The following is a 14,577-nucleotide window of genomic DNA, read 5'->3' on the forward strand; positions in this document are numbered from 1 at the left end:
TCTCAAATGTTGTGTTTGTGTCCTTCCCCCTCTCTCCCCATCTTGTCTACCGCTCCCTATGTTATATGTTTTATGTGTCGGTTTGTCTTTCTGTGTAATTAATGTTCGCTCTTTCACGAGCCTCGATCTTGTATACAAAAAAAAAAATAAAAAAAAAATAAATAAATAAAAAATAAAAAAAATGCTTCTGGGGCACTCGCTGCCAACCATAGGAGCATCAACGGCCTGAACTTGAGTGGGTCTTCCACCAATGGGGGAACAAATCCATGTCCACTATTGTAAACACCACTGGGGGCGTAGTGAAGCAATTCGATTCATGAACAGGATTAAATAATTAAATTGATATAAGTGTGAAAATTACATGCCCAGACCAGAAATCAAGCCTGGACTATGCCCAGACCAAGAATCAAATTTGCCCATCACTGACAGTGAAGGTCATGGGTGGTGAAGTTGATGGCTGTGGTCAAGTTTCATCGAAATTGTGTGTGTAGTTTCTGAACCCCATAGAACCCCTTACGGCCCGATTTTTTTTTTTAATGCCCTGAACCCAAGGTTGTTGTTTTGTATGCAGCCTGTGGCTGCTGGTTACATCATTTCTGGAAGCATGGCTGTGCTGCTGATGCAGTGCCCCTGTTACTAGTAAGCTGGGAATCATTTTGCCGACTTCAGAAGGTTGACAGGCTGAGTCAAACCACCTGGTGTTATTTAATTGTCAAACTCAAGTCCCTAAGATCTCAAGCCAGCCCCCTTAACTATTAGCCAACACCAGGCATCACCCATGGAGACACTGTGCCAAACATGCTAGGCACAATCATTATCTTACAACTACTATGCAGAGGAGCTAGCGGCTAGCTAGCTGGTGTTGGGCTAGCGGCTAGGGTGCCAGCTTAGGATCCTAGGATCCTGGGTTCGAATCCCGGTCGATCGCTGAATTAACGCCAGGGGGGTTGACTCAGCCTGTCATCCTTCCGAGGTCGGCTAATTGAGTACCAGTTTTTTTTTTGTTTTTTGTTTTTTGTATACGAGATCGAGGCTCGTGAAAGAGCGAACATTAATCACACAGAAAGACAAACAGACACATAAAACAAATAACATCGGGAGCGGTAGACAAGATGGGGAGAGAGGGGGCAGGACACAAACACAACATTTGAGAGCAGGGACCGAGAGACATGGAGACATCGAGAGATCTGTGGGAGGGAGAGGGCTTTGGGGGGGAGGCATGTGAAGGGGGGGGGGGGGGGAGAGGTATAAACATATGGACACTGCCAGGACTTCCAGGAAAGAAGTTGGAATTTCAAACAAGGTGGATCTGGGGTGAATTAGTGGGGGTAGAAAAGATCAAGGTTTTGGATGGGGGAAGATAAGAGATGGTGGTGAACAGCTGTTTTAAAGACCTGGAGGGAGGAGTGGGATTGAAGGGAGTGTGGGAGTTTGTTCCAGAGGCGGGAGAAAAGAGGAATGAAAGAGTGAAGGTGAGCAGAAAGCCGAGATTTCGGCAGTTTAACCATCAGAGGGTTGCTGGCAGATCTTGTGCGACCTGTAGGAATATTTGGGGGACAGAGCACAGAGAGAGCTGGGGGAGCAAGGCCGGAGAGGAGTCGGTAGAAGACAGAAAGACCACCTACCTGCCTGCGGTGAGTGAGTGAAAGGCCCTCAGAGGTAGCTTCATCGCGGGAGATTCCAATGATTTTGAAAGCTTTGGATTCAACAGCGTGAAGCCGGGCCAGGTGTGAGGCAGGAGCACCAGCCCATAGGGGAGAACAGTATTCCATTGAGCTGCGGATGAAAGCCTTGTATGTGGTGAGGAGCTCAGGTGTGCCGAGGAAGGACTTCGCACGACGGAGGATGCCCAGTCGGCGACTGGCTTTGGAGGCCAGCTTGGAAATGTGGTTTTCCCAAGAAAGATCATGGCAGATAGTGAGACCCAAAAGCTTGAGCGACAGAACTTCTTGGAGAGGATTGTTGAGAAAGTAGATGGGAGGGTTGTCCAGTCGATCTTTTCGGAGAGACATAGTAAGAGAGTGAGATTTGTCAGGATTGAAAGACATGTTCCACTTGTTTGACCAGACTGTGATTTTGTCCAGGTCTTCAGAGAGTGAGGAGGCTGCAGACTGCCGATCTGAGGGAAGAGGAATGGAGCGGCAGAGAGTGGAGTCATCAGCATAGAGATAGAGAGGATTTTCCAGAGAGTCGGAGAGATCATTGATAAAGACCAGAAAAAGCACAGGGCCCAGCACACTGCCTTGGGGAACTCCCGCCTGAACAGGAAGGGGAGATGAGAGAAATCCATTTAGGGCCACACGTTGACTACGACCAGAGCGGAAGTCCGCAAGCCATGCATGGAGATTTCCATGGATACCATAGGAGGAGAGTTTGGTGAGCAGAGCTGGGTGCCAGACCGTATCAAAGGTACGTGATATGTCAAGGGAGACAGCTCTGATTTCCTGTTTGGCATAGAGGACCTCCATCCATTGTTGAGACAGCAGAAGCAGCATGTCCAGAGTAGAGTGACCTGGTCTGAAACCAAATTGATGATCAGAGATCAAGCCATTGGAGAAGAGGAAAGATTTCATATCCGAAGCAATGATGGATTCCATGACTTTGCTGATAATTGGGAGCAGGCTGATTGGTCTGTAGTTGCAAGGATCTGTTTTAGCACCTTTTTTGTGTAAAGCGGTAGTGTTAGCTGATTTCCAGGATGCTGGGAGATGACCTTGAGCAAACGATAGGGTGAAAAGAACAGAGCGAGGGTGAGATAGAGCGGCAGAGCAGGATTTTAGGACCCGTGGGCTGATGCCGTCTGGTCCAGTTGCAGAATCAGAGTCGAGGTTTGACAAAAACTCCTCCCCCTTGTCAGGAGAGAAGGACACAGAGTTCAGGAGCAGTTTGGTTTGACTGGGAAAGGTGGGAACAGAGAGAGATGGGTTTGGGACTAAGGATTTTGAGGCAAACACAGAGTTGAGGCATTCGGCTTTGTCACGTGCGATGTCAACTGTGTGGCCATTTGAGGTAAGGGAGGGGATGGAGGGGGAGTTCACTGGTAATTCCCTGTTTGTCGTAAAAGGCGACAAAAAGGGTTGGCGGCAGGAAGGGCATCCGGCCGTAAAACATTGCTTCAAAAAGGGGACCAACAAAAACAACAACAACGTTGCCCGAAAAAGGCCAACCCCGTTTTTGCGGGGAAAAATGGCCTCTAAAGGTGTTTTTTTGTTTGTTTGTTTTTTACTATGCAGAGGAGGCATAAGCACTTAAAATCACCCAACTGCTTGTTTCTGCCCTGTATGTCTCCCTGAGTACAACCACCAGTATCAACTCATTATGCCCAGATATTCAGCAGTGTATAGAGGTAGAACAAACACAACCAGACAATTCTCAAATCATAGGTAATAAATAATAGGTAATAAAATTCAACACAAAATCACAGAACTACATATTATCTATTTTTAGCTCACCTGGAATGAAGTTCAGGGAAGCTTATGCGATGACACGTCATCCGTCCGTCTGTCCGTCCTTCCATCCGTCAGTCAGTCCGTCCTTCTGTCAGTCCATCCATAAACGCTTGCAACTGCTTCTCCAAAACCGCTGTTTAATATATAAATACTTTAATATATAAATAGAATACACCATTTAATAATGAAGATTAGTGTAGTATTAATACGTCATTGTGGTACGATTTATTATCTTCAAGGATAAAAGTCCTTCTTGGCCATGGGAGATAACATCGTGGGTTCTGAAATAATACACCGCATTAATAATGAACTAGTACAGTATATTATTGGCCTATAGGTACATAACGCGTTTGCTTTCGATATGATTTTAACAATCACTTTGCTTGTGTTTCACATTAAATGAAAAACTCTAAGGTAGAGCATGGCGATTGTAATATATGATATATTTTAACCTCCAGTAACTTTGCAGTCACTTCGAAGGGATTAGCGTTATGATTAGATTTACAATATTATTAACGTTACGTTATTATTATTATGAAAATGATATCAAGAAACCTGGGCTAATTCCTTACTACGTGGGTATCAGTACCGTACACCGCTCATCAATGATTCATGAACCATACACCGCTTCAATCCATTAACTTTGCATTCACGACATTGGAATTAAAGGGTTATGGATATATTTACCACATAATATATAGATTATTGTTATTATTAATATATAGATTATATAACGTTATTATTATTGTTAACGTTATTACCACGAAAACGATACTACTATATTAAGAAACCTGGGCTAATTTGTCCGAAGCGGCCTGAATGAAGGCATGAAGTCTAAGGCCTATACGTACTGTGTCATTTGGAAGACCCACAGCACTGATACTTTCGATATTTGATGGTCATTTTAAAAATCGGTATGTTTGTGTTTCACACTGAAGGAAAAACGTAAAGGTAGAGCATGCAGATTGTGACATGTGACAGGTTTGACCGCTTCGACGACGTGTTCGGGCTGAACGGCATATAAATTAAAATGGCGGTCGGTGAAGTCAGCCGTCGTACGCCGTAATGACATCATAGACATAATGATGTAGCGAGACAGACGGACAGAAAACTGCCACTACTTTAATATATAGATGTAGTTCTGTGATTTTGTATTGATACTCGTATGTCCTAAATTCAATATTTAAAAGTTTATGGCACATTTTAGCAATTTTGGTGGCCATATTGAAGAAAATGGCCACCATGTTGAATTTCGAGTTGGCTAATTGAATGGATTTAAAGAGTATCTCTGTAAGAGCATCACTGCCAAGTTTCATGCTTATATCACAATGTGAAAATTGATTTTTTTTTTTTGGTTTTAGCCGCTGAGCTAAGTTGTTTACATGAATCTCAAAAATAAATCACATTTTCAGAAAACGCCTGTGAATTGACTCAATCCATGAATTTTCCCACCCGGATCTCTCCCAATGGCAAATCTTCCTTTCTGGATTTGGCAACTTCCCTGACAATGTATGTTGCTCGGCTTCTGCCCCAATTGGCTCATCTGATCATGTGCTTGTGAAGGTCAACATCTCTCTGGCCATTCTCAGAGAACAGCCTCAGTGAGTCTGGCAAGTTCACTCAGGCAAACTAGCACAGACTACAAGCAGCCATCACACTCCACGACTGGTCTCCGATGTCTACAGCCCCTGATATTGATTCAGCCTGGGAATTCTTCCACAGAAACCTGCTCGCTCTTATGCACAGATTCATCCCATCTCGTCTTAAGTTATCTTATCCATCCTCCCGCTCTTGGTACTCTGAATCCTGTGATGAGGCAGTTACTTTAAAACAACCTGCATTCTCCTGATGGAAGGAAAATCAAACCTAAGATCATTCCACAATCCATTCATAAGATCAAAGTGTGTGTGTGTCTACTCTCAGAAGAGCCAGAAAACATCTGTCCAATCTCAAGAATAAGCTTTCACACTTGTCTCCCTCCACTAAAACCTGGTGGCACCTTGACTGCTACTGGATTCTGTGTTTTTTTGCACCTGAGAAGGCGGAAAAGTTTCTGGCAACCCTCGACTCTGATTCTGCAACTAGACCGGACGGCATCAGCTCACGTGGTCTGAAAACCTACTGTGCTGCTCTTGCACTTCCTCTCTCTGCCTTTTTCACCCTGTCATTTACCACAGGTTATCTTCCATCTGCTTGAAAATCAGCAAACATCACAGCATTGCATAAAAAGGTGCAAAAAAGGATCCTCTCAACTCGACCAATTAGCTTACTTCAAATCATCAGCAAGGTCATGGAATCCATCATCACAGTTGACATAAAATCATTATTTTTCTCCAACAGCCTCATCTCAGATCATCAATTCGGATTCAGACCTGGTCACTTTACTTTGGACATGCTACTTCTGCTCTCCCAACAATGGATCAATGGATGGAGGCCCTCAATATCAGACATGAGATCAGGGCGGTCTCTCTTGACATATCTCGAGCTTTTGCTACAGTCTGGCATCCTGCCTTGCTCTTCAAACTGTCTGCCGATAGAAATCAAGGCCAACTCCACTCTTGGATTAGTCTCCCCTCTGGGCTGGCTCCCTGATGCTGTGGAATCTAAGACTTTCAAGATCATTGGAATCTCTTGTGATGAAGCTGAGTCTATGAGCCTATCACTTTGCCATCGTTGACAGGTCGGTGTTTTCTCTATCTTCTTCCATCTCATTCCTGGTCTTGCACCCTCTGTCCTCTCCGTATTCTGTCCCCACCGCCTTCCCCCCTAGGTATCTGCAGGACACTCACGGTCCACCAGCAACCCCTTCCGAGTGAAACTACCTAAATCCAGAACCACTACTCACCTCTACTCATTTATTCCTCTTTTTCCCATCTGTGGAACCACCTTTCACACTCTGTTCAATCTCATTCTTCCCTCCAGGTTTTCAAGACAGCTGTTCTACCACCATCTCAAGTCATCTCCCATCCAAAACCATGATCTTTCTACACCCGCTAAACAACCGCCACCCATCCCAAAACTTTGCTTACGTATCCAAATATCCATCTTGTTCATCTCGCTTTCTCCCATACCACTCATCATTACCTGCATCCCCTGGATGTCCATCTCTGTCGGGTCCTCCCTCTGCCCTGCTGTTGGCATTTCCCATTTCTCCTGCTGTTCCCTTTGTTATGTTGTGTCCTGATATGTTCTGTGTCCTAGCTTTTTCCACAAGCCGAGACCTTGTATAAAATAAAAATGCAGAAATGTATCATGCCTGCATAAATCTCATCTGACATGACAAAAATAATCACAGTAACATCAATACTCTACATTAAGCTTTCAAATGAGTGCCCTATATGGCCATCTTCACCTACTGCCACCTCTCCCTTACAGGAAGTAGGGCAGGAAACTTGTATGGTATGCTGGATGATGAAAAGGCTGCTGTGATCTCGCTCTCCGACCCCCACCCCTCCTCTTCGTCCAACATAATGTGGATATGGCTGCAGACATGGGGTGGGGGAAGGGGAAGAACATGCATGTTAATTCACACCTGCGATTTGTCATCCCAGCCAAACAAATGACATTGCCTTTAAACAGTTGTTTTCTTGTGCTGGAGAAAGGTGCGAGCAAGATTCAAAAGGTTTTCTACCTCCTTGGAGAACGAATCTTCAGGATTTGACATTAATTGACATTACCAGACCATACAACCTGGTCTGGTAATGTCAAATATATAAAGGAACAAGCAACCAAAGGCAGATGCCTAGGTTTTGTTTGCAAAATAAAATGCCTCAACGATTAAAGGTAAAAAGAGTTGAAGCATGGAAAGGGGGAAGACAGACCATTCCAAAAGTAAGTTCTTGGTTGAGAGACTCTGCTGGGAGGTAGGAGACATGGGGGTGGTTTGGTGGTGGCAGGCTGAGCCAGCACCATTGCCACTAGCCCCGTAAGCCAAGCCCGTGACGACATGCTCCGTAAGAAGCTCAACTTCACTTTCGATCCGTTGCAATGGCTGGAATATAGAGGAATGCGGTCAATTCAAAAAAAGAAAAACTCACCAAGTCATGAAGTTGGCAATTACCAATACTCTTTCCTGCTCTTTGTTTCTTTGAAAAGCAAAAATGTTCTAATTTTATCATCTGCCCCTTCCACTGTCGTATCTGTTTTTACCACTTTTTCCCTTAAATCCCCCTCCACCCGCTGCCCCCCAACATCTTTCCCTCTCACCGCTCGCATTGTTTGCTGTTGAAGAGAAAGGAACCGTGCTGGCGACGTAAGATGAGGATGAGGGTGGTGGTGGGGATGTGGGTGGGAATGAGGATGAGGGTGAGGATGGATCACGTGAGGAGGGGGTGGATGCAGCACAAACGGCTCTCCTGGCAGTACAGGGTGGAACCCAGGGTACGAAACTTGAACGTGATGGACGGAACAACTGGGCAGGAGCTGGATAGAAGCATTTTAAAAAGAGAGCAGGAGGTGGGCAGAGGCAGAAGAGGGGCAGGAATAAGAGTGAGATTGAGAGTGTCAAAAATAAAAGCAACAACAAGGTTAAGTAATGTGGAAACAGTGGATGGAAAAAGATTGTAAAGGGAAAAAGGACGAAATAATAGGAACGATGTTAAGAAGAAACACAAAAACAGAAATAACACGCATAAAAATTGTGCGGATAAAGGGAAGGGGGGTGCGAACAGAAGTAAAACATTAGATATTTTCAACACTTCAACCTCCAACAGAAATTCTTAGGTAACGTTTCCTTTCAGTCCAAAACTTAATATTCCATCATCCATTAACCACCAACAGCTTTCTTTCATTGTTGTTCTGTTACATGTGTTCCTCAATTAAGGAATTTATCTTTGTGCATTCAGGCAAAAGTGAGGGCAACCACTTCAGTGTACAGAGTAAGAGAAAGCTAGACTTCCGGGCACATTTGAAAAGTAGGCTCAAGTGAACAATACTGAGACTGTGGATGCAGCTTTTAGATTGCATCAGCCGCATGGTGGACATTAATGAGATGTTCATCTCAAGGCCTGTTGGGAAATAGCCTGTGACCTGAGGGGGAAGAAGTTTTGATTCCAATGCAAAGGAAGCAACAAGAGAATTGAAACAACTGAATGCACAGTTCAAATTTACCGATGAACATTAATGTGCACATTGAAAGGCAAAAAAATGTGGAGTTTATTGCTTTTTTTATGGCCTTTACTGACAAGTAAATGTTCGTACTACATCAGACACTCATCTATATTATAAAAGGAGCCGTCTCTGTCTGTCTGTTTGTCTATCTGTTTGTCATGTTATAACTTGAGAACGGATTAACGGATTTCAATAAATCCAACTTCGGTGGATTCAGGTAACTCCCGAGAATGTTGGTGATCCAAAATAAGATTTTTAAAAAAAACTTTTTTATGGGTACATGGACACACGTATCAAAACTGGAAATGCCAACATGTGACGTTGGTTATCCCTGCATGGAGAGCAGGATCTCCCAGGAATCCTTCTTTGTTAACTTTAGATCGGATTTCAATGAAACCATTCTCAGGAAGTAAACATAACCACTTATCCCCCTCCCTACAAAGATGTTTTATCCACCACGTTGATTCTAAATCTCCACGAATCTCCATGAATCCAAATCATACAAATCATATGCACTTACATTATTTTTCCCCATTAACAAAATACAAATACATTTCCCCAACACAAGTGTATTTTTCTCCATTAACAAATCTGTTTTTTTTTGCAATTACACAAAGATTGGTATTCCCGTGAGCGAAGCGACTGGTCTTATATTCTAGTAATCACATACAAGACCAAAAACCCACTTTCCCTTCACATTATTTAACATTTCCATTTCATTATGTAAGAATGTCTTAAAATTGCATTAGTTCACCTCTTGTAAAGTTTACTCACTGCTACAGGACAAAAATAATGAAAGCAACACCATAATTACTTAATATGTGACTTTCAAAATGACGTATTCCACCCCAGAATGCTCAGTGTGCATGCGCAGAAACCCTAAAGGTGGGTTTTCACGGGACACGCGAACGGTTCGCGTGTCCCGTGAAAACCCACCTTAAGTAATGGCGGTGTCCGGGGCATTATAAAGTCTGTTGTGTGTGAAATATGATTGTCACCTAAAATAGCTCACAAAGCTTCTAAACTAAGCTGAAAACACTTGGAAAAGTACCTGAGAGAAAGGACTGTACCTCAGCTTTGATAACCTTCTCAGCTCACCGAACGGGAAACTACTCGTAGTTCCGGCTATATGGGTCGGTGCAAGGCCCGAGTGGGCGGGCATGTGCTACACAAACCCCAGATGGATCGCTACCAGTGAATGGACTGTATATATGGACTAGGTACTTCTGAACACCGATAGGAAGGAATGTGAATGTACAGGGTAAGTTTAAAATGATACTGTTGCGGCCCCGGGTTTCGGGACTACTAACAGGGGGGTAGCCTCGGTTCCCCTCAAACTTACCATGCCTGAGGATACCGTGCACAAATAACTTCGTGCTGCAGCAGGTTGCTAATCAATCGCGAGTGTTAATCAGTTAAACACGTGCTTCAGTGTCCGCCGTCTAATACGATTTAATGTCACGTGGCCTTCTGGCCGGGAGTCTTATCGGGAATCTTATCTTAATTCGATCTTTAATGAGGGCGGATGAGTTTTACCGCTTGATGCATGCCGGACTGAATGGGCCAATTAGTCGGGGATAGATAATCTCCCTTGCTAAACCAAGTTCAAACAGCACTAGATCAATGGAGGAAAAGACGGGCACGGACAGATTGAAAGGTAACGTCAACAAGAGATTTATTAGAATTATTTACAAAGCATAAGTGGGAACATGCAAAAAAAAAATGGGGGGAGGGATATCAAGGGCTTTACTGTTCAAGGTGGGAGGGGAAGATGCACGCAAAGGGAACAATGGGGGAATACAAGTCAAAACGTACAATGAAGAGTGCAGCAATATTTACAAGTAGGAAAGAAAATGGAGGAGAGCAAAACTTTAAACTATGCCTTATCTACTGACTATTACGCAATACAGGGTGCCCATTAGACCTTCACTGAAACGTAAAACAAGATTAGAAAGACAGACTGCGAGGATCACGGCCTCTCACTTACCAGGCGAAAGCAGTCGTGCTTCTGCGAACCAACACTAAAGGGAGGGGTAAAGGTGGGAGGAATTTATGCGGTGTCTAATGGTACAGGTTGGAGATGATATGAGGCATGGTGCATGTAAGCATGTCAAGGTGCAGGAGAGAAAATGTGAAAATTAGTTTATCAGTCAGTGGCCGCCCCAGAGAAGTTGGGCTGTGGGCTGTTGTTCTGAAAAGACCAGTTGGTGGCATACTGCCTTTTCGTTGAGCTCTTTTGAGTTGTCAGAACACTCTTTATACTACAAAAGCTGAGAAAAGATGTGTAAGATAATAGCCTACTGTGTGAGAACTAAAAGATATATGCAGCGTGGCTTCTGTCATATGGTCTCCTTCCATCCAAGTGCCTTGACCCGCAGCTCGCCCCGCCAACACAGGCACCACAAATCAAGCGTCCTTTCACCAGGGATGAACCTGAACACCGAAGCCAAAACCAACATCCAACCAAAGCCAAGAACCAACAACGGACTCTCTAAGATCCTGCCCTGTGAGTCTTTTATACATGGATAGCATGGGTGGGGCATAAAGCCAGATAAAAACGGGCTCTTTGTGGAAATACAGCTGTTCGTTGGCACACTGTCGCTTTGGCCACGCCCATGCCAGCTTCTGCAATGGCTTTTCTCAGTCACTCGGGAAACTGTGGCATGGGTAAGACATAGCCACACCCAACATTGAGCTTCCCTCGCAGCACTCCACAGGTGTGGGGCTAACTCTGAGAGCCTGCAACGGCTTGTGGGAATGGACAGAGTGATCCACCATCCACAGGACTCTGTCTATTCTGTCTGACAATGCCAAACCTCTGTTTATGTAGAGCTCCTGCCACCGCGTGTATTTCTCGCGCTCTAAGGCCAGCGGTGCCCGTAATGGGCATCATGGTGATGGAGGTTTGTGAAGGAGTTCGGACTGTGCCGAAGGAGGTAACGATGAAGTACGTGGGTAGTTGAAGTGAGGTTTGTTGTGAGTGGGTCGTGAGGCTTTCCGTGTCGGAGAGCATTGAACAACATGTATAACGACTTAATGCAATGAAATTTCATGTGTGCGTAGGAAAAAAAAGTGCAACAAAAAAAATGTATTCAGAACTGTCATTGGATGTACAGTACTTACATATTGTGTATAATGGAAAGATCTGGGGGAAATAGAGTGGGTGACGGTTTGGTTTTAGCGCGTGATTTGAAATGGGTTTTGGCGCAATGAGGAATACACTCGTGGCTCATGCTGCGCACATGAAGCAGTCTTCTAGATTAAAACACGGACTCACATACGGCATGAGAAGCGCTGCTCACATAAAACAATTACCCCCAAGGAAAAACAGGTGAAAAAGCCTCTCTACCCTTCACCAACACATTGTATGACACTAACCCATTACACAAGGGGAAGGAGCTATTCTAATCTTACACGACAGAAATAACTACACTAAGGGACCTGTATGGTGGTTGCCATTGCCTCCGAGCGGTTTACTAAAACTGCAACATTATATATTATTATACATGTTTGGGGGAGGGGGAGGTATTGGGAGATGCAGGAGCTGAAAGGGCTATTATAATATAGATTGTTTTGTTTGGTTCCGGGGCCACAAGATAAATTGTACATTTTGCATCTGTTGCTAAAAGTTGAAGCGTCCTTCCAACCGTGTGTGTGTATTATTTATCCACTGTGGCCGCTAGCTTGTACTAATAGGAAATTATAGGAAATCAACACCTCTTTAGTCTCATTCACGGATATTTCTCATATTTCCTCTCTTTGTGAGTCCGATTTGCATTCAGAGACAAAAATTATGGTTAACCACTTTGAAATAGCCACTCTCTTGTCTAAATGCTGATAATTGTGTTTTTAAAAAACGATTTGAATCACAGATTGCATGCTAGCAATGGCAGGTTAAAAGTGACCGTGGTGCAAAACCAAGTCAGTATAAACACAGCGCATGCGCAAAAGGCCCCGTTTAACATTCATGTCATTTTGAAAGTTCAGTATTAGTATTATCCAAATGTTTAGGTCTTTCTCAAATTGATTTAACTCTCACATTCTGCCGATATTCTCAATCAATTCTATTCTCTCTCTATCTCACTCAAACTTCTTACTCTTGCCTATGCAAGCCTGCACACCTCTTACTCTTGCTCTCACCGAGGGAAAATGTTGGCTGCTGAAGACAAGTGAGCATGGTGGTAGAGGAGAACCACAAGGAGTAGGAAGTGCGTGAGGGAGAGCACATGGAAGGGTTGGTGGTGCTGCAGAGCTTGTTGGAAAGGGAACTCGAACCTTTGAAGGGATGGTTAAAAGAAAATACATAAAACAAAGAGAAAGCAGAAAGACAGACCATAAGGAAGTAGAGAAGAACAAAGCAAATGAAGCACATCACTAAGGAAGTAAAATAAATAAGTAACCACGAGAACAAATGATTCAGGAAGAACATGAACTTAAACTCGATATAAAGTTATTATTCGGAGACAGCAGTTTCACCACCAAGGAATTTGTAAGCAAGACAACTGAAAAAAGTTCAATAATATCCATGGTGCAGCTTTAAATCCTGTAACATAGGCAAAGTAGCCATCTACCCGTACAACATACAAAACGGCAGGAGGATAAACAAAGAAAAACAATAAGGAAAAGCATAAAGGGGATTAAATAAGACCGGGGAGGGAAAGAAGGGAGGCAGATGGGCAGAAAAGTGGGAGGGGTCAACGTTTACCATGCTTGCATATGAAAGACAGTCCCTAATCCTAATGTAATAACCAATCGATTACATTGACAAAATAAAATAGCACATCTGACATAGTATTGCAAATGGGAGAAGTTGCACCATGTGCATTTACTTTTTTTTCTCTACAAGAGTGAGGCTCATGGACGAGCAAGGAGGTATCGGCAGTGGGTTAGTGGGGCAACAGTTTGGCACAACCAGCAAGGGAATGCATAAACAGGCTAGGGGGAGAGCGGCAGGGAGTGCGAGGGAAGGGGTGGGGGGGGGGGGGGGTGGGGAGGGGGCCTTTGAAACCAGCATATAAGAGAGTTGGGCTAGGAAGGATTAATGTGGGTAATAAGTAATCATAATAATCATGGCTCAGGATGGGGTGAGGGAGGAGGAGGGGGGGGGGGGGGAGGGGGCGAGGAAGTTGACATGAGATGGCAGTGCCCTTAACAATATAATATTGTACGAAAGTAAAGAATCATTATCATCAAAGGAAAAAAAACAACCATTAGATCAATACCCACTTGCTCATGAAGGTCCATGAGTAAAGGGGGAGCTTGCCCAGTGCGGGGTGGTGGAGGAGGTGGTTGAGGTGCTCCCCCAGGAGGATATGAAACCCGAGATGTTGGAGGAGGAATGCAGGGGCTGAAGTTAAGGCTCGTTTCATCTGGGTGGTATCCTGGACCACCCATAACTCTACCCCCAGGTCCCCTTGGACCCCGGCCTTCATCCCTTCCAGGAGGAAGGTACCGAAGAGGGCGATCTCTCCGTAACCTTGGCCTTCTAACAGGAGGACTAAAAAAAAGGAAGAAGACCAATCTTGAGGACATGTTTCAAACTTGAAAAAAAACTTCCCTCGGCCGACCCCGCAAGAAGATGGTAATAATTGAGGCTGCTAAATAAGTAGGTTCTGGCTATATGGGTGAATCTACTACTACTACTACGACTACAACTGCTACTTTTTTAACATCCCCAAATATTCCAACCTTCAGGTGGGGTCAACTGGGGAAGGTTTTTGACCCAAGTGTTTCACAAAGCAGCTGGCCAAGCCTGTCGACTTTTAACTGAAGGTTACCAAAATTTGTAATTTGACCAAGGTGCCAGCGATAACTCTCCTACTCTCAGCGAGACACCAAGGTCTTTCACATCCATCAACTAATGCGATCAGATGTATGCCCAGTTTTAACGCCCAACCAAGGAACGAAGCACTTTGTGATGCAACACCATGCCTGAAAAGCACCAATCCAATAGTTTATACTTGTAGTCAGGTCAGGAATCAAACTTCGACTATATGGCTCAAAGGCAAGTGTTCTGCCC

At 44.2% G+C, this 14,577-nt stretch overlaps 1 protein-coding gene across 1 annotated transcript in view; it reads right to left on the bottom strand.

Moving 5' to 3' along the window:
- Positions 1–14,577, bottom strand: part of LOC137438177 (E3 ubiquitin-protein ligase RNF38) — a 43,811-nt gene that overhangs the window by 11,099 nt on the left and 18,135 nt on the right. Inside the window, 7 exon segments of the mRNA XM_068133192.2 lie at positions 6,823–6,905; positions 6,908–6,931; positions 7,271–7,294; positions 7,297–7,440; positions 7,656–7,871; positions 12,699–12,833; positions 13,785–14,055. Of these exon segments, the coding sequence (XP_067989293.2) occupies positions 6,823–6,905; positions 6,908–6,931; positions 7,271–7,294; positions 7,297–7,440; positions 7,656–7,871; positions 12,699–12,833; positions 13,785–14,055 (897 nt within the window).

This window comes from Myxine glutinosa, chromosome 1 (genome assembly GCF_964187855.1).
Source record: "Myxine glutinosa chromosome 1, kmMyxGlut1.1, whole genome shotgun sequence".
Classification (NCBI taxonomy): domain Eukaryota; kingdom Metazoa; phylum Chordata; class Myxini; order Myxiniformes; family Myxinidae; genus Myxine; species Myxine glutinosa.